Source organism: Haemorhous mexicanus, chromosome 6 (assembly GCF_027477595.1).
Source record: "Haemorhous mexicanus isolate bHaeMex1 chromosome 6, bHaeMex1.pri, whole genome shotgun sequence".
Taxonomy (NCBI): Eukaryota; Metazoa; Chordata; class Aves; order Passeriformes; family Fringillidae; genus Haemorhous; species Haemorhous mexicanus.
Genome location: NC_082346.1, coordinates 35,094,095 through 35,119,801, shown reverse-complemented (window position 1 = coordinate 35,119,801; position 25,707 = coordinate 35,094,095). Strand labels below are relative to the sequence as shown.

The following is a 25,707-nucleotide window of genomic DNA, read 5'->3' as shown; positions in this document are numbered from 1 at the left end:
ATGACAATCTAAGTTTCAAAAATTAGTCAAAAACCAAGTCTGTCTCCAAATCCTAGAGGTGTTTTTCATTATCTTATCATGTGATAAGAGTGATAATCGCTTATTATGTGATAATGAAGTGCCACATTACAAAGACTTCCCTTTAGTGTAGTCTGTTTATAGTGAAGAAATGCTCTCAAAATTAAAAAAAAAAATAGTACCACTCGAAAAGAATAAACACCTATTGCAGTTTACACTGACATGAATGTTCAGCTTTCCAAGTTTACTTCTGTCCCAATTTCAGAATTAGTTCACTGTATAAAATACTTCAGAGTTATATTCTTCAATGAAAAAGAGTGGGAGGGTTTGATTTTGGCAATATTAAAGTATTTTGATTTCTAAGTCAGTATGTTTTTCTTGTCATTAAAATGTTGCTTGGACTCAAACTGCTGACCTTTCAGGATTTGCACAAAGTATTCAAAAACTGAGTTCTGAACATTGGCCATGAAACTACTGTCCTAACCTGATAAATGGATTGGAAATAAGCTGCCCAATAGTGAGAATGGACCATTAATTTTAATCAAAGGTGATGTGGAAAGGCGAATGGGATGCATGACAATGTCAACAGCCCAGTAGGTGTTAAGGGGCTACACAGCCTTACTTGTTACTAGGTAGTGCCATTAGTTGAGCTTGGGTGAAGACAGAAAGCCATGCCTGGAATTGAATGACCAGGTCACTCCAAATTCTAATGGAGAAATGGTGTTTCAGAAATACCAATGTAATGGTATCAGAAATCAAGGACAATAGTTTAAAAATATTAAACTGGGGTGGCGTGGGCTTTTTTCCTTTCTTTTTTTTTTCCTTTATTTTTTAAAGGAAGCTTCTTTTGCCTTTTGCTGTTTTGTCTTGCTGAGTCATTATTATTTCTTGAAATTCTCAGCTCTAATATTTTTAAGCAGTAAAGTTGTAGATGTAATTTTAGCAGAATGTCTAAATCCAGTTCAGAAACTGGAAAAATTCTACAGAATCCAGAATACAAGAGAAACTAAAATTATGGTTCTTCTTTACTTTAATAAATTTCTGGGAGAGAAGGCTTTTCTTGCTCTTTTTCTTTAACAACTTTATGCTAACATTAAAAATAAAACCAAAGCAGCAGCAACAGTATATCTGCATTTGTGGGGCTGGTAGGATTAATCTTAACACATCCAAAGGTGGAGAGAGTCTTCTTTCAATCAGTGAATATACCTCTTTATTTTGAATATTTGGAGGTTATAAAATACTGTATGACAGCTTGAATTAATGATGTTTATAATGAAGACATAAAAATGCAGGGATGACAAAGAAGCATTTTTATATCCATGCTTCAGGTTTTCTACAAAGGTTCATTTAATCTGACACAGCATTGCATGCATAAGAAAGATATGTATGACTGCATTAGTAATTCTTGCACTCTTATTTAGAATAAAATTAATTATGCTGCTCTCTACTTAATGGATTAGTTTTATAAACAGTAGTTCTTATTTTCTGTGTACAGCTGAAGATCAGCTTCGTGCAAAGGGTTATGACAAAACACCAGACTTTATTTTAGAAGTGCCAGTAGGTAAGTCTTTTAAAATAATTTTTATTATTTTGTGTAGAAGTACTCGTGCTATAATTTTTATTATTTTGTGTAGAAGTACTCGTGCTAAAATATTATGGCTACTTAAGCGAAGCATTTTCTAGGATACTGCAAATAAGTCTCTTCAGGAGTCACCCAATAATTCTAAGAACTTCTAGTTTGAGTCAGAGAGGTTTGATCCGAAATAGCGTTATCCAGTGTTTCTTCTTTAGTCTCTGCATGGTTTTATCTCATTATCAAAAAAAAAAGGAAAAAACAAAAAGCAGTAAAAACCCCCAATCCCTGCTGCCTCTAATGTATTCTACCCACTGCCCTTCTGAACTAAACTCTGAAATATCTATAAATGTCTTTTACTTCTAGATCAAATCAGTTCAAAGTAGTCTTAAGATTATTACATTACACCTGTAGGTCATTGCATAAAGGTTTGTCATTGTGCAGTTATTCTTTTACCATCACTTTGCATCCAAATACAACTCTGCAGTTCTTCACTGTTTTTTAAAAGCCTGAATAGCAGGAAAGAATAGGGTAAAAAAGTAAGTATAAAGGTCATATTAAAGTTCATCTGCCTTTTCTAGTCCTGAGGTCACGTGAAGCACTTGAATATCAGCAAGGAGGGAAAATCCACAACTTTTCTAGGTAACATGTGCCTATGCTCAGCACCCTCATAGTGAAAAAGTGGTTGCTGATATTCAGGTGGCGCCTCCTGTACGTGTAAGTTTGTACCCATTGCCCCTGGTCCTGTTCCTGGACACCACTGAAAAGAGCCTGCCTCCCTCTTTACCTGCTCTTCAGAAAGTTGTATACATTAGTAAGATTGCCCAGTTATGTGGACCAGAATAAACACGGTGCATACATGGTGTTAAGGGTACCCACTTTTATATTAGAAACATGAGATTATGTCCCACCTATTCATCAGCCTGATCAAAAGGAAACTAGAAAAGCAACTATTTTTTTTTAAGTCTTAAGAAGGGAACCAGGGAACACCCAAAAGAATTATTTTTTTATTATTACCCTATTAGAAGAAGGTTAAAAGTAGTCATTAATTCATTAGCATATATTCATCTCAAATTCAAATAATAACAGTGCACTGCTTCTTTCAAATTATAGTAATCCCTTGAGACTTAGAGGAAGTCATGTTCTACCTGTTGTCTGATCTGAACTAAGGTATAGCAATCCCTGGATTTTTCCTTCATGACTCAGTAGAAACCTAGGAAAGGCAGATGTTTCTTAGGAATAGCATCTGCGCTGATTTATCTCCTGTTTTATCTCCTGGAGTCTGAAGGTGTTGTGGGGGGGGGGAAGGATGTAGTAGTGTAGGCCTACACAAGTTAGCTGGGTTACTGATAGCAGGATGGTGGTGGCATGTAGAGCTTAGTGTGGTGACTTCATGAGTTATTTTCCCAGATTCCCTGAGTAATTTTGCTGTCAGTGGTCGATCATTTGCTGCTATATTCTCTTGTAATCTTTCTGTATAGTGCTTCTAGGTGTGCGTGTTCTGTGAAAACCGCATTCCAAGTCCTGAATTTAGGCTAAGGCATCATGGTTGTGGATATTGTAGGTAACTCAAAATAACAGTAACATTTTTAAAGATCTTAACAATGATACCAGACAACACCTTTTTGGAGAAAGAATGGTGTTTTAGGGTGATACTCGTGATTTCTTCTGCAAAGTTACATTGTCAGTTTCAGAGAGGACATTCCTTTTTCAAAAAAATGATGATTTTATTAATATTAGTAGTTCACTCCTGCAAGAAATGAGGAAAGATATGAACCAAAGCAAATACCAAAGCATAAAAACAAACAGAAATTCAAAATCATATTTCTTCACATAAGCCTTCTTACTTCTAACTTCTTTCTGATGAAGCATTACTGGTTTTATAAAGAAAGGAAGCAGACACATGTCCAGGATAAATTTTCCTCCCTTTCTTATAGCTTCCATTCTGGATTGGTGGCAAGTGTTTGTCTTTAGCAGCTTATCTAGCTGTTTATATCGTTCAGCAGAAGTTTCCAATTTCTTACCTGACAGCTACCTTCCAGCAAAGTAAGGGTAGTAGAAGAATACAACTGCTTCTTAGTCTAATCTCTTTTTCTTTACATTCTCTTTGCGTTAGAATAAATGCAGATATGTGGAACAGGGTGTCATTAAACTGAAATTCATGTGATTTTCTGTTTAAAGTATTTTCTAGTATTTTTTTTGAAATGCCTTATGTACATATTTGAAAGATAATTTTTACGAATATGTAACACAGTTGCAAGCGTGAATTATGTGGTAGATTGTGGAGTAAACAGAATGTTCCCTAACACAGTCTTACAGGCTGTTGAGTGTGCTTTTTGGAGTTCAGTTTATTTTTTTGCTGTCACCCTAGCTGTGGAAGGACACATAATTCACTGGATTGAAAGCAAAGCCTCATTTGGTGATGAAAGTAGCCACCAAGCCCACTTGCAGGACCAGTTTTGGAGCTACTGGAACAGGTATGTTTCTATTCTTTTTCCTTATAGATAAATAGCACTTCATTTTATAAAGAAGTTATTGGATAAAACACTACTGACTCTACATGTTACTAATCAGGCATTTTGAATGTCATTAATTTGCATTTCAGGTTGGTGTGCTGAAATATTTATGAAAAATTGAGATCTTAATTGTTAACATGCAGCAAAAATACGTGGTGATTTTACAGTGATGCTAGAGTAAATTATTTTGGTGCAGAAGTTATATGTCAGTTTTTTAATACCTGACTGAGAAGGAAGACTTTGCTGTAACGTTTTGGAGTATGTGCAAAATGACAAATTTGTTAAAAAATCTTCCCACTCTAACCAAGTGGGGTTTGTGTATAAAGGACATTATTGCTCATTGTCATTGTAAGTAGGACAGTACTGTTTCACAGTGGGGATTTTTTAAATAAAGTATTTCTTTTGTACATTTGAAGCGATAATTACAATTATCTTCAAGTTGAAAATGTAGTAAGTGCAGGATAAGGAGGAACAAAATAAAGGATTAGGAGGAACAAAAGTTGTATTAGACAGAATTTTGTGGCATTTTGATGGTATTGGTGTAAAGATATTTTCTTTTAAATATGGTTAAAATTCTTCTGCTTTATTGTTCTAAAAGTCATTATTGTGTATATTTATAAATCTTTCCATGGTACTAGACACCTCCTCACTAGACACCTCCTCTTAAAAAAATACTAAACACAATGCTTCATCTTCAATGTCATTTTTCTATGTATTAGAACCTTAAGCAAAAGGCAAATTAAAACTTTAATAACAGATTTTTTTTGAAGCATAAATTTAGAAGTCTTCTCAGTGTCCACAAGAGACCATCAGAGGGATGGCACAGGTGTGTGAACATGCAACAGAAAGGGGGTGTGTTATCAGAGACTAGTCTGTTGACCATTAGTATTTCAGCTGAATGTGAAAATAACTTGCATTACCATTGGAAATACCTTAAAAGCAGGTTCAATAGAAAGCAACAGAGAAAGGGAAACCAGATCTTGATAATAACATCATCAAAATGCAGAATTATGCTCTGCAGCAACAGTCTTGATTGATACAAAAAGAGCCTGTTCTTACTTGACAATCCCAGAAAGAAGAGAATTGGAAAACGTGAATCAAGGTAATGGGAAACTTGGAAGACTGTCAATTGTTGGATGATGATATTGTATTCTAGAAGAGTTGTAGAAAATAAATTGTGAAACATTGAATCTAAAACTTAGAGTGAAATTTGAGTACATACAATATCTAGGCAAATGGTGAGAATGGCAGGAAAAATTGTGATGCAAACAGTGCTGACCTGCACATCAGTGTAAAGGAAATGGGGCAGCTCAGGCTGAGAGAAGACCATTAGATGTACTGGAATACTTTCTGAGTGTAAAGGGTGTGTTTGAAGGCATCCATTATGGTAGCAGAGAAGAACACCTCCAAGAAGTGAATTTTGAAGTGATAACTTGAGTGTAAAGATACTAGGTAGAATGAAGGCATTGATCCAGTTGTTGTTTGTAATAAAATTGCCATTGCAGATTCTGTCTCTTTTTTTTTTTTTTTCACTATGGAGTGTCTATCCACATTTTAGTGTAAAATATTTGAGAATTAGTGTGTACCATTTGCATCTGACATTTCCAAAGGAATACTTCTCTTATGCTTTTATCAAGAAACCAAGTAGTTACTAAGTTCATTTTAATTTTAACATGCAGCAATTAATAATTCAACTTCAAAAATGGAATAACATCTCTAACTGTGCTGTTAGTCAAGTATCTTTAATGTTGCAAAAGCTAGACTGGAATGATACGTGGATCAGTAAAACATTTTGGAAGTAGTTTTGCGATTTTTCTAAATCTGCTGTTACAGATCTTTGTTTTGGAAACAACTACAAAAATGGTTGATTCTTAAATATTGTGAATTTACATTAATTTAAAGGAAACTAGAACTCTCCATGGTAAGATTAGTTACACCCTAAATCAAAAATTTAGGTTAATTATGGAAATTAGGCAGATTTCTGTGGGATTTTTTAAAAGAATAAATCCTGTTAGTTTTAATTTTTGGTACTGCTTGGCCAAGCAGACAGAGCCACATCTTCTGAAATGAGTTCTGAATTACTGTAGATTCTAATATAATGACAGTGGGGCTAATGAACACATGTTGACAGATTAGGTTGCATGTAGGTTAGACAGTTAAGTTTCATTGGTCTCTGGAACTATTTATATGAAAGAACACAGGTGTAACTGCACGAACTGTGAACCAATTTTGTATTATTAAATCAGTCTATGCAGAGGTCTCTTAGGAGACAACTAGATTCTCAGTAAATTCACTAAACCTTTGTGTCTCACTTCCTCTTGAAAGAGAAATTATTTGGAGAACAAGCAAGAGTTCACAATAGAGATGATATAACACTCAAGTAATAGTTTAGGGTTTTTTAAACCTGACTCATTGGTTGAACTTAAAGCAGAAATGAAATTCAAGAGAAAATCTGTATCACCTGTTAGATATGGATAGAAGCACAAATCTAGATACTTTGAAAGGAATTAAAGTGGGAGGATTTAGACCTTTTCTGTTCAGCTTTTTTATTGCTTATCTAAAAATTGTGAGTCAAACTGGAAAAGTTTCTGTGTTCTTTTCTCACATGTCACAGATGTAAGATGAATTTTATTCAGAATCTGACTGAAAGCTTTGAACATAGCTGGGGCTTGTTTGCTGTTATGTGTGTATTTCATTAAATCCTGTACTTTGTGCTAACTAAATCTGTGAGTGTCTTAAATTGGTCTGTACTGACAGGAAAGAAATGGCACTTTCTCATTTAACAGAACAGCTCCCTAGAAGCAGTCAACCATGTCTGTTCACCTCAGTGCAGAAGAACACCTTTTTATTACTCTGAGTTCTGCAGGGACAGCTTAGCAAGGTTTTTTATGGCTCATACATCAATGGTATTGTTAAGCAATTTTCAATTGCAGTGGTGCACTGCAACCTCATCTTCAAATTAAGCTTCACATTAAAAATGTACAAAGTGTACCTTGTCAGTGGATTTGCACAGTTATAATTTAAGATGTTGTTTAGATATTGGGATTTTTCGATAATAAAGAAACACGTAAAGGCAAGTTTGGTCTTGCATGTTCCCAGATTGATTTTGCAGAGTTATGTTTTAGGAAAAAAAGCTATTTTATGTACTGGTCAAACTTAGTATAAAGTGATTCATATACTTCCCTCAGTATATTTATTCCTCCAGAGAAGTGGCATCCACTGACCAGACTGTAGCTTACACTGCTACTGGGTAAACATAGAAACTGCATGTATGAAATTTAATTGCTTTGTGCACAAGTAGTAGATACCACACTTTTAATTTTTCACTGGTCTACATTGGTGCATTTGTTGTAACTATGAGAATAAGAGCTATTGAATAGTTAGTGTGAGCAGAGGTAATTTGGAGAGCATGAACAGCAAGTTACACAGATTGCATTTTAAAATGGGGTCTGTGAACATGTTTTAAATTATTTTAGGGTTTAGATGAGTGTTTCTGTTTCTTTTTCTTTCCTCCATAATGTCTGATTTTATAACTTTTTTAAACTTAAATTAAAAATTGGAGTCCTAACTGTAAAAGTCTGTTAGTCAGAGCTGACAGGCATGACTACTGTTTTCTAAGGATATACAGATCAGCAACACATGGTTCAAACAGTAATTAGCGGGTGCACTGTCAGGGACTTGCTGTAAGATATAAACTCAAATACAGCAATTTACATTTTTTGTCTTCTTCAAGCATGGCTAAGGCATATGTACAGTCTGAAATGTAATTTCTAGACAGTCCCAGGAGATCGCTTGACGTCATTATTAGCTAAAGAAACTTTACCACAGGTGAGGAAAAACATAGGAAAATGTCATATTTGACAGTGTTACAAAACTAAAGGCAATTTCACATAGTGAAAAAGAAGCACTTCATCTTCTCTTTGAATGAAAATGATAATTCATCTCTGTACTAAATTCCTTCCACCATTTGTTTGTGTTCTAAATGTTTAGTCCTGTGCTTCTGCTTTTTTGAAAGAATAAATAAAAGCAAGTTTCCCCTAAGTAATTTTAAAATAATAATCACACTTTTTGGAAGCCTAAATTCATGATTCATTGTGTTGCTAATAGGTACATTATGCCTGATCTTGGGACTTCACTTCATAGCTATAAGTCATAATAAAATTATTAAATTATCATAGAGCCCTGTCGATTAATAAAAGGGTATTTTAATTCAGATAAGTGCAAACAGAAATGATGCAAAAGACTGTATTTCGCAACACAAACACAGGTAATGTGTTGCTAGGTTTTTGTGAGAAAAGTTTTGCATTTAAATTCATTTGCAGTTGACAGTAAGGATGAATTTTTTGTGAGCAAACTCAAAATCAGGAGATCAGAATTACAGGCATTTTTTGCTGTTCATCTCTTTAAATTGGTTTAACAGGTTGCTGTGAACACTGTTGAAGTAATAATTGTTGTCTGATTGTAGGTCGTAGGGGAAGGAAGACATCTGCTGTGGGCTTTTGGATGTCTGTTCCATTAGCAAGTTTAGTATTCTTCAGTTGCAGATGGTTTAAAAAATTGTTTTGGTGAGTTGGAAACCATTGTAGCAACTTGACTTGGAAGAAATCTTGGGAGTTACAGTTGTCAAGTGGCTAGGAAAACTGTTCATGCATACCCAGTATCCAAAGCAGCCCAAACATAAAGAACTGAAAGGTCATTCTTCTTCTTGAAGTATGATGGTTTGCTGACATATTTTGACACACTGGTGCAATGCTGAAAGGTTTTGACCTTACTGCAACACTGAGGGACTTAGGGTTTGTTTAGCTATCTACTGCTTGTAGATTTTCACACATGCTGTGTTTTGCTATGCTCCTTTTTCTCTTCCTTCTGGCTCCTCTTGAATTACTAAATTAATCTTAAACAAAAGTGGATGTAGATAGATGAGAGAGTTGAGGGTGATTTTTACTGCTTAGGACTTTATATAGTAAGTTTCTTCAAAACGAATTAACTTTGTTAAAGAGAATTACTGTGCCAGCTTGCTAACCTTAGTAGCGCTGAGTAAGATATGTTTGTTTATGGACAAGAAGAGAACCAAAAGCAGTGAAAAATGCCATTTTCTACTACTTTTCTAGTAGAAAATGCAGCAGTGTACCTTATGAAGATAATAAAATTCTGTGTTCTTCTGCAAGTATAACAGATATGAGTGTACATTCAAACATACATACACTGACACATACAGAAGTGTACCTCTGCACTTCGCAAATGTCCTGGATACATTCAGCCTATCTCCAATAGCATTTCATATTAATTACTTTTGTCGTTATTTAATGCCACGTGAACAGTATAAAAATCAACATGTATCTTATGAAAAATATATTTTTTACTCCAGCTCAAAAGTAATGTTATAAGTAAAGTTTAAACCTGTCATGCTCTCTTCAACTATATGGTTGAAAAACAGAGCATGAAGACATTTTGACTGAGACCCGTGGCTTATGCATAGATTAAGTTAATTGTTTTGGTGGGTATTGTAGATTATTTTATTTTGTATCAAAACTAATTTTTGTCAAAGCAAAGAAGGAACAGACCAGATTTTTTTAATATCATCATTCGTATTTGAGTGATTGATATTAAGTATATATTTTCATTGTTCTCCTTAGGTATTGTATTTCATACAGGCATGAAACTGGGATTTTCATTATAATTTAATGGTCTTATGTAAGCCTCTTTCACTACTAGATTGTTACATCCTGAACTTAAAAAATAGTAAATGAAGCAGTATATGTCTTTGTTTACATTATTTTTCCCTTATATTTTTCTGTACTGTCTTAAATATTTTATTGTCACAAGAAATTTGTGTAGTTTAGATAGAGCATTTTCATCTTCTTTCCATATTACTGCAAGGCTTCAGCTCCAGTTCTCCTGGTATTTCTCATTCAGATTAGACAAGCATCTAAGTTTATGTACGATAAGAGCTGACAGCATAGATCCTGCTATTCTTGCCAAAGGCCTGGTTGCACACACTCCACTATGTCAAAGAATGTCAACCCCCTACAGACCTTACCTTTCAGAATTCCTTGTAATTTTTAATTGACATTTACATCTGACATTTTCAATGTATCTTTTAGTGTTGGTTCTTTATCTACCTACTACTAGTTAAAACCAATCCAAAGCAAAAAGAATGCCTTCCTGTAAGCTATGATATCATATATTTTTTATTTAACAAGGTCAAGTTGCTGGGCTGAAACTCAAGAATTATCAGCTCCCTCTTCCTTTTTCTAACTCTGGAGGTGCTAGTCTAATCTGTTTCAAATGACAATTGAAGTGGGTAAAGTGAAATTTTAAAGTGAAATTTTACTCTTAGTACTAATGAGCAAAGCATAAGTGTATTATTGTTATTGTGCATCACACACAGAAGGGATGCAGAGATTTCTAGGAAATTTTAAGAATACTAATAGGGACTTTCCTTTGAGTCAGGTACTTGAACATTGAAAGTGCAAATATTCATACCTGTATACATGCAAGATATGTTAGGAGCATAATATTGTAAATGAAGTAAAACTGGCAAGAATGTCATTTAGCTACATGTTGCAGTTCTTGTGCTTCTTTGCCTTTAGGAATCTCAAGTTTTTATTTGGGTTACAATGCTAAAAGCCTGATAAATTAGTTTGAGCATAATTATCCATCTACTAGAAGTTAGAATGAAGTACTATAGTTGATCATAAATGTCACAAAGCAAAAAAAGTAGAAGCAGCATTTTGTCACAAATAATGCTGCTTTTCTTCTAATTAGTTAATTTACATTTTGCAAATTAAGGGCAAGATTCAGACAGAAGATAATCTAGTAGCATATCATAGCTTTACTGACCTATATTTGTATATGCCAAATTTAAGTTAATTAGAAATGTAGATGCTGTTTGTTTTATCTGTCAAAAAGCTCATGTTAAAAAAAAAAAATCTAGACACACTTTTTCCCCCAACATTTATCATCTAAATAATAGTCTTGCCAAGATGGCAGCCTCATAATAAACTCTTTTCAGTGGAGTGATGGGTAATGAAGCTTGCTTGTGAAGGCAGCGAAAAATGTTGTCTAGCCAAATGTGTGGATATGATGGCTAGAGAATCAGTGGACTTTCTCAGTCATCAATCTTTTTAGTAGCCTCTTACACATCTGAATATTTTGATAGATGATCTAATAATTGAGTTATCTATCTTTCTAACTATCAGAGTTGCATAAAAATTATTCTCACATGCTGTTGAATATTATATATATTGAGCATCCAGTAAATTTTTCAAAAAAAGTCTAAGAGGTGGAGGAATTTTGTCTTAAGCAGCCTTTAATATATTAAATGATAAATTACTATATATAGAATACAAAGCTATATGTACTAATATAAGAAAAAAATAAATAATGTCAATAGCTGATTACAGATAGGACTCTAAATAAAGCATTTAAAAGCATGGGACTGGTGAGGTTAATGCACAATCTAAGTAATTTGAAGTACAAAATGAGTAGATTCAGTAGTCCCTGGGCAGTTAATGGACAGGAATCACATTTCCACTCAGTTGCACAAATTTCATGTGTCTAAATCTTGGCTTAAGGAAAAAGAAATACTATGTAATGTTTCCATTCAGCATCTGTGAGAGCTCTGAGAGAGTTTCTTTTGATTAAAGATGAGGCTGAAATGTATACATTGAAACTTCCTACATTTTGTTTATTCTGAGTGATTGTGCAATACAGATTCCTGTTTCCAGGGCACAAGAATCTGCTTCCCTGGAACACTGATCTTGTGTTAATGGAGGCACTGAGGGTATTTGGATAAGTTGCATTAAGCACATCATCAGATGTGTCTTACTAAAGCTTCTGAGTGGCAGAGCAAAATGCTTATTGATGTTAGTATATTTTTTTTAAGTGCAGTAATATATAATTCTTAACTTCAAATGCATTTCTGGTCGGGTTAAAATTATTTTAACAATAAGAAATACATTGTTGCATTAAGAATATTTTTCCTCAGTACCACCGGTTTATGTTCAATTACATACTTTTGCAGAGACTGTAAAATGTTCCTTCTTGTAAATTCTTGGAAACTGTATGATGGGGACTCATTTCTTAAACTATTTTCAGTTTTTTAGTACTTTGTTTGTTTCATAACTACAGCAAGGTATAAACAAGTATGTTTGATGAATAGTTCTCCTGTTAGCAAAGAGGCTTTTCTTTTTTGTTCAGAGCTAGAGTGAATTTCTTGAGGATATCAAGAAGTTGTTCACTCATTTTAGAATTTTAATGGAAAAGTATCAGAGGGATTTTCTTTGTAGTTACTACCTCTTTAAAGGAGTATGAAAGATGCATTTTAAGGACTTGCATGTTATCATCATTTGACGACACTTTGTGACGATATCATTGAACCTCATGGGACCTTGCCACTGCATATGGAGCTGCAAATGGAGCAAACCTTGAGCTGTCCCATTGGCAGTGGTTGTGACTGTCATGCTCAGTAAGCAAAATTCTTGATGTTTATTAGTTCTTCCTAAACAGGCATAATTAGTTGGATAAAATACAGGTACACATAAAGCAAGACACTGAAGTAAGGTGCCTTGAGTATCAAAAATGTAAAAGTTTCCAAGAAAGTTTGGCTCTGAAGTTCCACATTTATCTTGCAATATTGCATCCCATTTGAGTAGTCTACATTTTTGTCTTCAGTAATATTTAGATTGATTTTATGCAGTTTTAAGTTACATAAGGAAGATGTTACAGAAGTATAATTTAAACCTAGAACTAAGGCATTAGAAAACAAGTTACCAAAAAAAAAGCTTGCATCATTCTGTTTTATTACTTGTTAAATTTTAATAGAAGAAAGCTAAAATTGCTTCTGAATGTATAAATTCATAAGCAATTAAGTGGAGCTTATCAACATCAGTGTTCTGTGGCTTCTTCTGCCCTTAAGTAAATTGCCAGTTATTCTAGTTAGCATTTGTATCATTTCTGCTAGAGAATATATCAAACTCCTAAGCATGCACGGTGTGTTGTATACGGTTACAAGTATGTTTGTGTGTATGCTTTATGAATGTTTTGATCTCTGTTTAGGAAAGAGGTCTTCATTTCCCTCTCCTGATCTAAAAAGTAAGCATCTATGTTCCTTCTTTTCATTTGATTAGCATGCTCTCATCCATCACTAGTCTTTGATACGAACATCAGGAAATCATGTCCTTTTATTTAAATGATAAATGTGCCTTTGTCATGAATACTTACAGACATCCAAGATTTACATCTGAATTGTCAAAGTGTAACTGCAGGCTTCTCTGTTGTGTGACATTATTAGTGAAATAAAGAACTTTCCTTTTTTTTTTTTTGGATAAGCCTTAAATATTGACACTGCAAGGCTAAATTAGTTGTGATGCTGCAAAAATTTTTCCTTCATCCGCTGTTTTTCTAAGATGTGTTGTTTATCAACAAGAGACAATCAGCTGCATGAGAATCTCTGCAGACATTCCTATTTACATGTTCCAAACCTGTCTCTTCATGTTTCATTATTTAGGTCTGATGTCTAGTTAGCTCTTATCAAAACTAATACCATCTGAAGTACCAGGCTTCCGGTAGACACACAACCAACATAAAAATTTCAGTCTCACTAATATTATTAAAGACAGGATCTCTTTAAACCTGGGCTTTGTTTCAGTGTCTAGATAAGTTTTATCTTGGAAATTCATTTCAGTGAATGAGTCACTGCTGTTTCAATAGATGAAATGCATCTGCAGTTATATGCTGCATGTTTTTAAATGTAAAAAATAGCACAAATACAAGTGTTTAGATTAAAGCTTTGGTACCATTCTTACTATGTCTTGATGCTAGTAAAGCAGAAAGAGCTGCTGTTTGGCTGTCTTCTTATAGTTGGAATAGTACAATAAGTTAAAATGTTTTGTAAGACAAACACCTAGATATGATTTTGTAAACTATTTTATCATCTATTTGTAGCAAAGTATGAATATGTCAGGCAAATAGGTAATTGAATTTTAGTTCCTACAGAAAGCTAGTGTTCCTTGAAATCTCTAGGTTTACTTATACAGGATAAAACAATTTTTCCTCCTTTTTTTTCTGCTCTTTCATTTATTGTATTGTGAGTATATCATGGTCGAATTCATTTCATGTTCGAAGTGCTGAAATTGAATCTTTGAAATGTATAGTTTCAAGATATTGCTATTTATAATCTTTAAAATTCGCAAAATAATTAAGAGAGGAATTTAGTGAGGGATCCCACAAAATAATTTAAGGGCCCATGTCAGTTTATAATTGCAATATTCTGTAATGTCATATATACAATACACTGCAATAATTAGAATTTTTTCAACTTTTTTGTGTTGTTTAGCTCAGAAACTTTTACAGCAACATTTCTTGTGTAGTAAAATTTTTTTTATTCTAAGCCTGTTTATGTTATAAAGTCATGTAAAATGGAACATATTACTTTTATATCTTTTTTTGGAAAGCGCTATTTATTTTAAATTCATTAAAATTATGCATATTTCATTCTTTCTGTAGAAGACTACTTTTGAAATCTATTCTCATTTACTTGCTTCAAAAGGAGAAATATCTTGGATCCTTTTCAACCCGGCCCAATAAAGTGAAGTTGTATTTTCTGGCATATGAAGGATGCCTGTGAGTTTTTGAGACACTGAAGCTGTAACCAAACTTGAAGAAGACAATGATGGCAATGAGCTTCTGTCCAGAGTTAATCAGCTGCAGAATTTGTAAACTGCATATGTGTCAAAGTTGAAAATGTTAGCACTCTGATAGAAGCTTGAAAAGGTTAGAGCTGATAAAAGCCATCAGCAGTTAAAGAAGGTGATTTATGGGAATGTAATGACACAAAATGCCTCATTTATCACTCATATATAGATAGGTTAAGGTTTCTGTGTCATACTTTAAAAACTTGACCACTTAGAATTGTCAAAATAGGTGCTTAATTGCCCATCATACATTTCAGTTCTAATTTCCTTTGCCTGAATTCTGGTGATTTTACTGTTTTGCTTCTCATATGGTTCTTTTTAAAGTCATTCATTTTTCATATTTATTTCATATTTGTTTCAAATGGTATGCTCAGTGCTCTGTTAGAACTTTATTAGGTAAAGCTGTTGATTTGAATGCTGTCCAAATCTTTTGCTATTTACAATTTCATTCAGCCTAACTGTAAGGAAAATAACTGAAGGTTTCGTTTTCTTCTGTTCTATACCACTAATTCTCATCAAGAGTTTACAGCTTTCTAATTCAATCCTTACATTTCCTCTCCAAACTGAAATATGAGATTTAAAAGTGAATCCATCAACTGGTTTCCAATTCCAGTCACTTAAGTTACTGTTTATCTCCATGCAAATTAAATTGAATCCAAAACTACCAGTACTGTTAAATGATCCTAAAACAAAATAAAAATGTTAAGAAAAATGCACAGTAGTATGCTATCCTTTTACTGACTTGATATGAGGATAGCAGCAAGCAAATCCCATAGATTTGAGACAGACTGGTTTTATTCTGTCCACAATTTCATCATAGTGCTGTAAAAAAAGTAAATGCAAACATGGATAAATACTCATTAAGGTGTTATCTATAAGACGATATTTGCAAAATAAAACAACTACTCTAAAGACATTGTATTAATAGTAAAATACAGGTTCAACTGCCAAAAAAATTTTGGTAATAAAGTTTCTAAAGATTTATTTTTCTTTACCTACTTACTCTTTAAACTATTTCATTCTCCTATTTCCAGATCATACACAGAAAACTCTGAACAGAATAATTTCAATTTTTAATATCAAAAACTTACCTTTTTGTTAGCTTTCACAATTTATGGCCCCAGTTGTACAGCATTCTGTTTGTTCAGCGATGACCTTCCAGGTTCGATTTAAAAAGAAGTCGGAAGCATTTGTCATGTCTGCTCGATCTTGTCCAGAGGTACCTATTGTAATTATAAAGGACTAATAAGGTTGTTTATAATATAACAGTCTGACAACCCTAAAAAATCTTCTAGGGAGCAACTTCCCTTTTTTTTATTTTGTCTTTCTTAAGAGAACAAAACCTCCCTTACTTCTTGCTCTGTGTTATTCTGTATCTTTTTTTAATTAAGATGAGAAAACATAAAGAACTTTAGCCTTAGAAAACTTAACTTAGTTTTAAAATATAAGCTGTATAATTTTCTCATTTGTAATTTCTTTTGGAAATACTCAGTACTACTGTATCTATAGTAGAGTTGCACCCTGTATTTAATTGGTGTATGTAGAAGTGATGATGATGTACTTAAAAGCACTGAATTTCTTTCACCATGTAACAAAAGAAACCTACTTATTACTGTGTTGCAAAAATATGTGATACATTAATATAGTGGTTTCTGTTTCTTAGGAAAGAAATCCAAATTAAAACAATCCTATTTATTATATTAAAAACATTAACATACTGCTGTAAGTGGGTGTTATTATAGTGGTATATTTCATTATATGTCAGGTTTTTTGCAATTGACTTATGATCATTTTTCCCTTCCTATGCCTTTGTCTTGCTTCCTCTTTCCTTTTTCCTCCCCCATTTCAGCATCATCCAGTAATACCACTTCTTTTTATAGACATCTATATAAGGTAAACAAAAACCCAATGGAATTTGAATGTTTGACAGAAATGTTTACCTCTCTTGTATGGTATGTAACAACACTGGAGTATTGTCAGGCTACCATACATCATTTAAATACCCTTAGACAGCAAAGGCAAAATCTTGACAATTCAGTAATCTCATCATGTGATTTCAATAAGGCTTTTTTTTCATATCTACAATTGAGACAAATTTATGTTGTGTGTATTTATGGTTGTTAAACTCAAAATTGTCTCATTTCATTAATTTTTAACATTGTGCTCTCTTAATGACTATGAAGAAATGTATTAAAATGCCTTAATTATAGGGCTAGAAGAAGAGAAAGCACAAGTCTTTTTAGCATATGATCTTTCAATTGCTCACTAAAGGATAAAGAGGGCATTCAAGCGTGGTTTAGATAACTGTCAGCAATAATAAAATGCAAGGTAGTTTGTAGAGCCTTTAAAGACCTTTTGGGGAAATAGATTTAATTAAAAAACAATAAAATGGACTTTTCATTTCAAAGAAATCCAAAATGTTATAAAATTTCAGGATGCTGCTGTATTAAGAGTAATGTATGTTTCCAAGGATAAGGAAAAATAACTGAAAATACTCTGCAGACCACAAAGCAGTGATAGCTTTATTTTATGTGTGTAAATGCATGTCCTTCAGCTTTTAAAACACAGACTATGAATAGCACTTCGAGATATTTCATGTTTTCTGAACTGTGTGATTTTACCTGGTTTGGGTTCTTCTAGTTTTACCTTTTAATGAGGGTGTTTTTTAAAAAAAATATAAGGTGAACACTTAGCTTCTTAATGTAAAATTATCTTCTCATAATTACCTTCAGAACAATACAGTTCCTATACTGGCTCGCTTGCCTATTTCGGAGTCTATAGGTTTCCATTCATCATAGTTGCCTGTCTTATATACTGTGGAAATACATTTTGAAGTATATTTCTGATTTCTGCTTTTTTTCTTCTCACAGAATCAACAATCACATTTGCTAGTAATGTTTTTGGCTATGCGGTGTGTTGAAAAGTTTATTCAAGCACTTATTTTGCATTATCAAGTTTTACTGCTTCTGGCAAACTAAGAGCAACTTAACTTACATGTGATCAGCAGTGGTTTATAAACATCACTGACTGCTGTCTTTTTAACAATTTTGCACTTTTGCTGTGCAAAAGCCTCATGCTTTCCTGAAGAAATTTTTTTGTATTTTTTTTCTCTCACTCCGGTATATTTACTTTAATAGGTTTTAACCAGTTTGTTGTAGCCAAGTACCAAACAAATCCATGTGAAAGTTGCCTTTGTGTAGCAAGGTGTTTTACAGATAAATCAACTTTACCAAAGTGCGTTTTCAGCAAATGCTAAAACTCTCTCCATTTTTCAGTTAAAATTACTGGCCCAAGTACATTATAAAACTTGTTCATCATGAGAATGGGACTTCAGTATTTAGGGTGTTGTTATAGCCTCTTGTAAATTTAGTTTGGATTGTTAATTCATATCAGTATTCACTTTGTCACTGACTAATCATAAAAATGGAAAACATCCCTGTTCTTGGAGCTGGTCATTTTTCATTTAAGAAAAGTAAGGGTTTGTTGTCTGCTTGCTCACATACCTTGAACTGGAGCACAAATGAATAGCACAGGCTCTGTAAAATACACTGGGCATGTGAGAAAGATGGCTAAAAAGGTACAAATGTCTGGCACTGTTCTGTACAGAAATGCCTCTCTGTTTCCTTCATTGCTGTGTTTCCTTAGGCTTGAGGACTCAGGACCCAAGCTGCAACAGATGCATGCATGGTTAGCTTTGGCAATATTTTTGATGAAGAAGTGCCACACACCATCCTGTTATCAAAGTCCTTTCTGTTTTCACCTGGTTGTGTCTATTTCTTTCCACTCATCCCTCCTGGTATGGTAGGGCTATTTAGTGTGATAATGTTTCTATAGACTGTGCTCTACTATCTAAATGTATATACTATATTCTCTAATCTGAGACTGATGGGCTTCCTGCAGAATCATTAGTTTTGATCACTTCTGTTGGGCTTGTAAATTCAGTAGAAACTCAGGTCAAATGTGGAGTCTGCTTCCTTTGCCTTTTTACTAGTGATAATGTTGTCTGCTTACCAAGGTTTTGTGTGGTTGGGGGTTTATTACTTTTGTTTCCATGACTCATACAGAGATGACTAGTTTTCTGTAGCAACTTCTGTAAACTTTGGTAGGCACACTAGGTTTTACTCTTACTGAGTAAAACTTACTATTGCATGGTAGTGGTTTTTTCTTTTGTTAAAAGTCAATTTCCTGTACTTAAAGACCTCTCCTTAGTGCTAACATTTTATTAAAACCAGTAAAATTTCTGTATCATTTCATTACATCAAAATGCAACATTCAAGAGAGGAGTGTGCATGGTCTGAAAGCTTAATCTTCTTGTAGGGGAAACTCTGGCTCCTTATGTGTTTGCCCAATAGTTAGCACATCTACCCTCAATACAAGCTGAGGGTTTCATGATGCAAGTAGTAAAGTGGCCAAGTTAGAATAATGGTCTTCATTTATATTGTTATGCATAATGATTCTTAGTAACTGATTCTCATGCATGTGCCTCCAGACAATGGACAGGGTAAGCTATAACAGCTGTAAATGTAGCTTTGAATCTGTTCCATTGTTGATCTCATTTGTTCTCTCAGGCAAATTACTTGTTGCTTCCATATTTAAAATTCACCACTTGTAAAAGCCTGATATTGCATTAAAATATTGCAAGGTTAAACTGGTTTTCTTAAAACTCAAGGTAGAAGACACTACAGATAGAGAAATAAAAATATGCTCTGTTATGAAAAATTTCTTTTCTTGTAGCAAAAGTGTCAACCTAACCACATATATTCTCATAACTTTAATTTTCTTAACACCATTTATAGGATGTCAAGGAAGAGAAAAATAATCCAGAAATACTATCTGTGCTTTGGCATGAAGCATTATAAAAACTACATAAAGTTCCAGATATTTTTTGGCTTGTGTTAAAGAGATAAAGGATAGGATTCTAGGAAAACCACAAATCACATCAAACCACCACTCAAATCATTCTTTTCTGTAAAATGTCCAGGGGTACAAGTTCAGAGAGAACAGTCTTTGTTCTCACTACTATGGTGAAGACTTCCCCATTTGTAGAAGCTCACTGTACTGTCTTTTGTGTCCTGTGTTTTTCTGCTCCTTCTCAGTATAATCATCATGTGCAGCTCTGAAAATTAATACCCTTACTTGAAGGGGTTTTTCTTTAAATTTAATTGCCACAAGACCAGTAAGATATAATAGCACTGCACTGCTCAGCCTCTGCTCTGTCCTTGACTTTAATAGACCTTAAATTTAGCCTGGGTCTGTGGAATTGGCATGGTGGGAGAATCCCCTTCATGTGTAAATCTCAGGGAAATGTCTGCACCATAAGGTAGATCTTCCCTCAGAGTACATGTGTATGTCTGAATTACATAAATTTAACTAAAATATGAAATATAAATAAAACAGAATCTTTTTTGTGCATATCAATATGCATATAGTTAATATTTGAACTAACAATAGTTCAAAATTGTGCCTTGCTGTTGATACATTTCTTGTATCACATCTATAGTGGTCTCTCCCTGGATTTGCTATGATACACAAATGTGTCTGAACTGAAACTAGAAAAGTTGACTTTTTTTAAGAACAAAAGATATAAAGACTGTCATTAGCTGCAGAGAAGACAAACAAAAGGTGTTAACATCATGGGATGTTGTTTTACTTATGAAAAAGTGCACTGTGCTGCATGAGTCTTTTCTATGACATGAGGGAATTTGTGTACAACATTGCTTTCAGTAGCTCACAATGTTTGTTTTAGAGTATTAGTCAGATTTTATTAGAGCCCATTGAGTTTTGCATAATTAAAATTGTAGCAATAGCTAAATGCTATGAAATGCAGAATCTTTGCTTTGCCAAATGTTCTTCTCCAGGGTTTCAAAGAAGGAGAAGTGGGAGAAACTTGAAAGTCAAGTCTGATGCCTAAAAATGTTTAAATTTTATTTAGATCTGTATTTACCTTTTTATAAAATAGAAAAGTTAAGCATAGTCGATTTTTCTGTTATATGGGTCTCATGCAGCAGCAATAGTATTATATGCAGTTTCTGCAGCAGTTGCTCATTTTAAAATGCAAAGTTGTAGGATTGTAGTAATATGTCACTGTAGATTGGTTTCAGTAAACCTGCAAGATAAATGTTTCAGATACATTGGGAAGAAAAGTTGTTTACTAAGTTGTTCATTATCTAAATGCTACCAAATGCATATAACTGAAAAAAAATTATCATTGCATTTCTGCATCATGTGACCATCATGGGTATCTACAGTAAATACCCATCTTTTTTAGATAGAATTAATCTAACCAGCAGAGATCCAATTCTTTTTGAAATCAGTGGAAAAACCTGTGGTGTCCTCGGTGTAAGTAAGAATAAAGCTGCTATCAGTACTAGTTTTGATCCATGTGATGATTTGGTCCTTTGAGTTAGGTGACTAGATAGAGCATTAGATGGATGATTTTACTGAGAGTAAATTCTAGAAAATCCGAAGGGCCTCAAAGATGAAAAAGGGTTTGGAGCATCTTTCATGTGAAGATGGGAGACCTCCATCTACTTAGTGTGGAGAAGAGTAGGGGAGGGGATAGGAGGTAATGGACACAGATTGAGGTACAGGAAAATTTACTGAAATGTTAGAAAAATATTTTTTCATTGTGTGAGACTGGAGCAGTCTCTTCAGAGATGTTGTGCAGTCTCTCTCCCTGGAGCTATTCAAAACCCAACTGGACAAAGCCCTGAGCAGCCAGCTGTAGTTCCCCCTGCGTAGCAGGACTAGACAACCTATAAAGGTCCTTTTATATCCTTTTTGTTTCTGCGTTATTTTATTTTTCATTATTTTTATCTGTATTACTTTTTTTTTTGAAGTGACAGAGGAATCAATATTGAAATAAGTGGGAGAAAGTGAAATCTTGAGAGCTTAATTCCAGTAGGTTGATGGTTTTACATTTAATGTTAGTCTAACTAGATTAAGAAAACCTTTCTTACATTTTAAGGATGAAAGAGAAAACTGGGCTGAAGAAAATTAGGAAGAGACTTTATGTACCTATAAATGTTGTTCTAAATCTAACAATAAGCACTAAACATCAGTACAATACCAAAAACTAAAATAATAACTTAAACAGTTAAGACATTTTGAAGGAGTAATGTAAGGAAAGTAGTAAGAGGGAGGTATTTATAAGCCCTATGGGTCTGGAGTTTGGGGATTAGTTCATAGAAGAGTACACGAATGTATGCTTACAGAGTTAGCCAACAGATCCTAATATGTTAAAGGTTGTAATCTTTTGAAAGAAGTTGGTTGGCTTTCCTGTTGGCCCTCCTATCAACTTTAACCTCCAACCTTCTCCGGCATGTATCACTACAAATAAAACTGCTGAGGTTTGACAAGAGGATATAAAGTCACTAGGCCATCGCACAGAAATCTCTACATGATTTTCTTTAAGCTAAAGCTTAAATGATCACTGCCTAAAGTCGGGGGTTTTAATAAGAAGTCATAAACATTCACTCATATCACTTTAGTTTTAATAATTACTGTTTTAACAGAGAAGAGAAGAAATATACATAGTAAATTATGTTTGACAACTGGAATTTTGTGGTTTTGTTATTGGTTGTCTTTAACTATTATGTGAATTGCTGTTCTTCATTTTAATGTATACTTTTTCATGCAAGCTGCATATGATATCAATATAAACATGGCATTTGTGTACAGTGTTATAAATGAATTTTTAGCTCTTGATTAAGACAAACCAGATGACAAAAATAACTTATGTGCTTGTATTTACCAATAATCATCATCATCATCTTTAGATCTGTAGTCGCCTATTATGATTTTGGCTTTCCTTTCTCTGTAGTATTTTGTGTGACTTTACGCAAACCCTTTTAACAACCTAGGCATTTTGCAGGCCACTGCTAAAAATTTTTGATAAATTCTTCCACTCCTGCAAGCTGCCTCTAGTGTTTTCATTTTGCCAGAGCTGCCATCCACAGTATTACTGTGTCATAGAATCTCTCAGTGAGTGTTATTGATATGTACCATCACTAATAGTATTAATTCTTGTGGCTTCCCTGTTCTTACAAGTATCTGATCTCTGAACATAGACTGCACCTTACTTAAACTGTATTAGGATCCTAAAATTATATTTCTTTCCAGTTCATGCCAATTCAAAGTTATGTGTTCTGTCTTGTAATTTGTTATTTGCATCACAAATTTTACGGTGATGTATAATAATTCTTTTCATGCATTTTGTTGCTTGTAGATTGTCATCTTTTTCACTTACAAATATGCTATTTTCAGAGCACCTAATTTAAGGGCTGTAAAAGCAATCTCATCCTTCTGAAGTCCTACTTTTCTGTACCCAAGATCTGTTCCTTGTATGTGCCACTCATATGTTCATCTCTTTGTCATAGTCCACTTTCCATGATTAGGAAAGTATCACTCTTTATTAGATGAGGTACACGCATCTTCCATTCTTGGTTATGCTTCCTATTGCTTTCCTTCACAAGTGTAACTAGAAGATTCTGGGCAGCACTTGTTTTTTTCTTTTCCTAAGTAGTTTGCAATGTGCTAATCAGGTCTCAGTACATCCCTCATCTTGCCATTCTGATGGTTCCACTTTGCTAAACATTTAATTGGTTTTCATCTTTAGTTTGTTGAATTAACACTTATTACATGAATGCTTTGCTGTTTTAGATGCATTATGCTATTGTCTGTTATCTGAGCATGTATTTTTCTTCTGTGCTTGGACTGTAACTAAGTGGTCCATTGAAGATAAATAAGGAAACAAGCCTTTTGTATGTCAGTTTACATTCATTATCTAGATAGGAATATATTATATAGGGGAAACCTGTTAGGCATTTAGATTTTGCAAAAGACAAATACTGATCTACACACTTGTCCTGGTGTAATGCATAGCAAACTTCATATAGATTTCTGGTGCTGCCAGCAGTGGATGCTGTTTATCAAACCATACGGTATGTAAATTTTGGAATTTAGATATTCCTGGAAAATTGATGACTGATCGAATGGAGTTAAAGGGGTAGCTTTTAAAAAGCTAAGTATAGTTAGTTATTTCTCTCTCCCAGCAGGATTTTAGATTGCATGAGTTAATATAATATCAAGAGGAGTATAATTTAACTGAAAATGCATTGTGAGAGAATTTGGTCACACCGTGCCTCTCCCCCTGTGAGAATCTTCACCTATTACTTGTATTTTCCTCTGCAGTTGAGAAAAATCAGCATGATGTCAGTCTGTGTTTCTTTAGTATTCCCCTTAATATTTAGTGCCCATCATCTTCCAAAAGTGAGGCAGGAAGCTGACTAGATAGCTACAGGTGACTGCTGCTTGATGAGAAAGGTAAATGAGTTAGCAGTAGTCAAAATATTAATACCTTAAAGCAAAAATTGTCTGCTTTCTTTCCTCTTTGAGTCCACCTCTATTACATTCAGAAGACTGTTACATAGTAAACTAGCAAACCCAGACTTTAAAAAAATAGCTTTCAGGATATTCAGGGTTTAGCTGGTGCTAGCAGAGATTTCTGATGCTCTCATGTAAACAGTATCAGCTACCACAGTGCTTATCAAAGCACATAGAAAAGTGTTTTCTACTTCTATAAAGTAGAAAGGGTGGCTACAATAGACAGGCCAACAACATCTGTCATGGCATTATGAAGGGATTGCCTGCTGTATTAAGCTGTTACACTTTCTCACTGGAAACTGCTGTCTGGACACTTTCAGTGTAAGAATGCATTTGCAGTGGGAAAATTACTGTAATCTCACTGTACTCAGTTACAGCTTCAACATCATCCTAAAGTAATGTATGTAGAAATGGCAGAACCAAAATATGCATATAAAGTTATTAATTGAGGAGTGATTAAGATACCATGTGATATCCATAGGAGGTTTCAGAGAGCTTTGTAATGGGCACAATAGCAATGATTAGAAGAAGGAATGCTGATCCCTTCATGCATGAAATAGTTTATCCCACTGTGGAGCCCAGGAAACTAATAAAGCTTCTGGGGACCAAAGCCATAGAGGCTTAAATTGATCAGATTAAGGCATTTTCTAGAAATGCTTGCCTTTTTTTCCATTTTGTTTTGCATGACTTAGGAATAAAGATCAGAAGAAGCAAAGAGTAAAAAGAATAATATCAGTTACTCATCACAGTAGATCAATAATTATCCTTGCCTTTTAAAAAATGCAAATTTTAACAGTTTAAAAATATGAAAATAGTTACATTGAGGGTTTTTTCAGTTTTTACAGTTAAGTTTAGTGATTCAAAAATGTTTGTGATTCAAGAAATGTGGACATAATGTAGTCTGGTACTGATTAGAAACCTGGAAGTAGATAAGTGGAACTTAAAGACAGCTATTGCACATATGTCTTGATAAGGTCTGTAAATGAAACACACACATGAGGATTGCAAATTTTCCTATTTTTTAAAATATTTGTACCATTTCCATCTACTTTTTTCTAGAAATGCTGTTCTATATTTCCCTATCAAAATACTTTTAACAAAAGTAAATGCCATAAATATACCTTGGAATACTAGACAATATATAAACACTTCTCACATTTCTTTCATGTATGCTATGTATTTTTTCTTTCAAGCCACAGTTCTGAACATTGACTCTACAAATCTTATTATATATTGTTTGTATGAGAATGAAAAAATATGATATGCTGTATAATTTAAAACTTCACCATTTAGTTGCTGATATTTTCCACTGGATGTGAATACCAAGTTGAATTTTCAAAGGAGGTAGCCTTTGGTTTAGACTATCAATATATAACCCCTGAATATTAGTGTCACATAATTACTTTATCCAATTAGAATGTAAAATCTGATGACAAACTGAAAACGTGAAAGAAAACTTCATTGGGAACTAAAGATTTGAATTGCTGTTCCATGTCCTAAAATTAGTATAGAAGAGGAA

At 33.8% G+C, this 25,707-nt stretch overlaps 1 protein-coding gene across 4 annotated transcripts in view; it reads left to right on the top strand.

Annotated features, from left to right (window-relative positions):
• CDIN1 (CDAN1 interacting nuclease 1) overlaps positions 1-25,707 on the top strand; it is a 123,617-nt gene that overhangs the window by 58,499 nt on the left and 39,411 nt on the right. For all 4 annotated transcript variants that reach the window (XM_059849813.1, XM_059849816.1, XM_059849815.1 and 1 more), the window contains 2 exons: positions 1,514-1,579; positions 3,963-4,068. In XM_059849813.1, the coding sequence (XP_059705796.1) occupies positions 1,514-1,579; positions 3,963-4,068 (172 nt within the window). The remainder of the gene's footprint in view (positions 1-1,513; positions 1,580-3,962; positions 4,069-25,707) is intronic.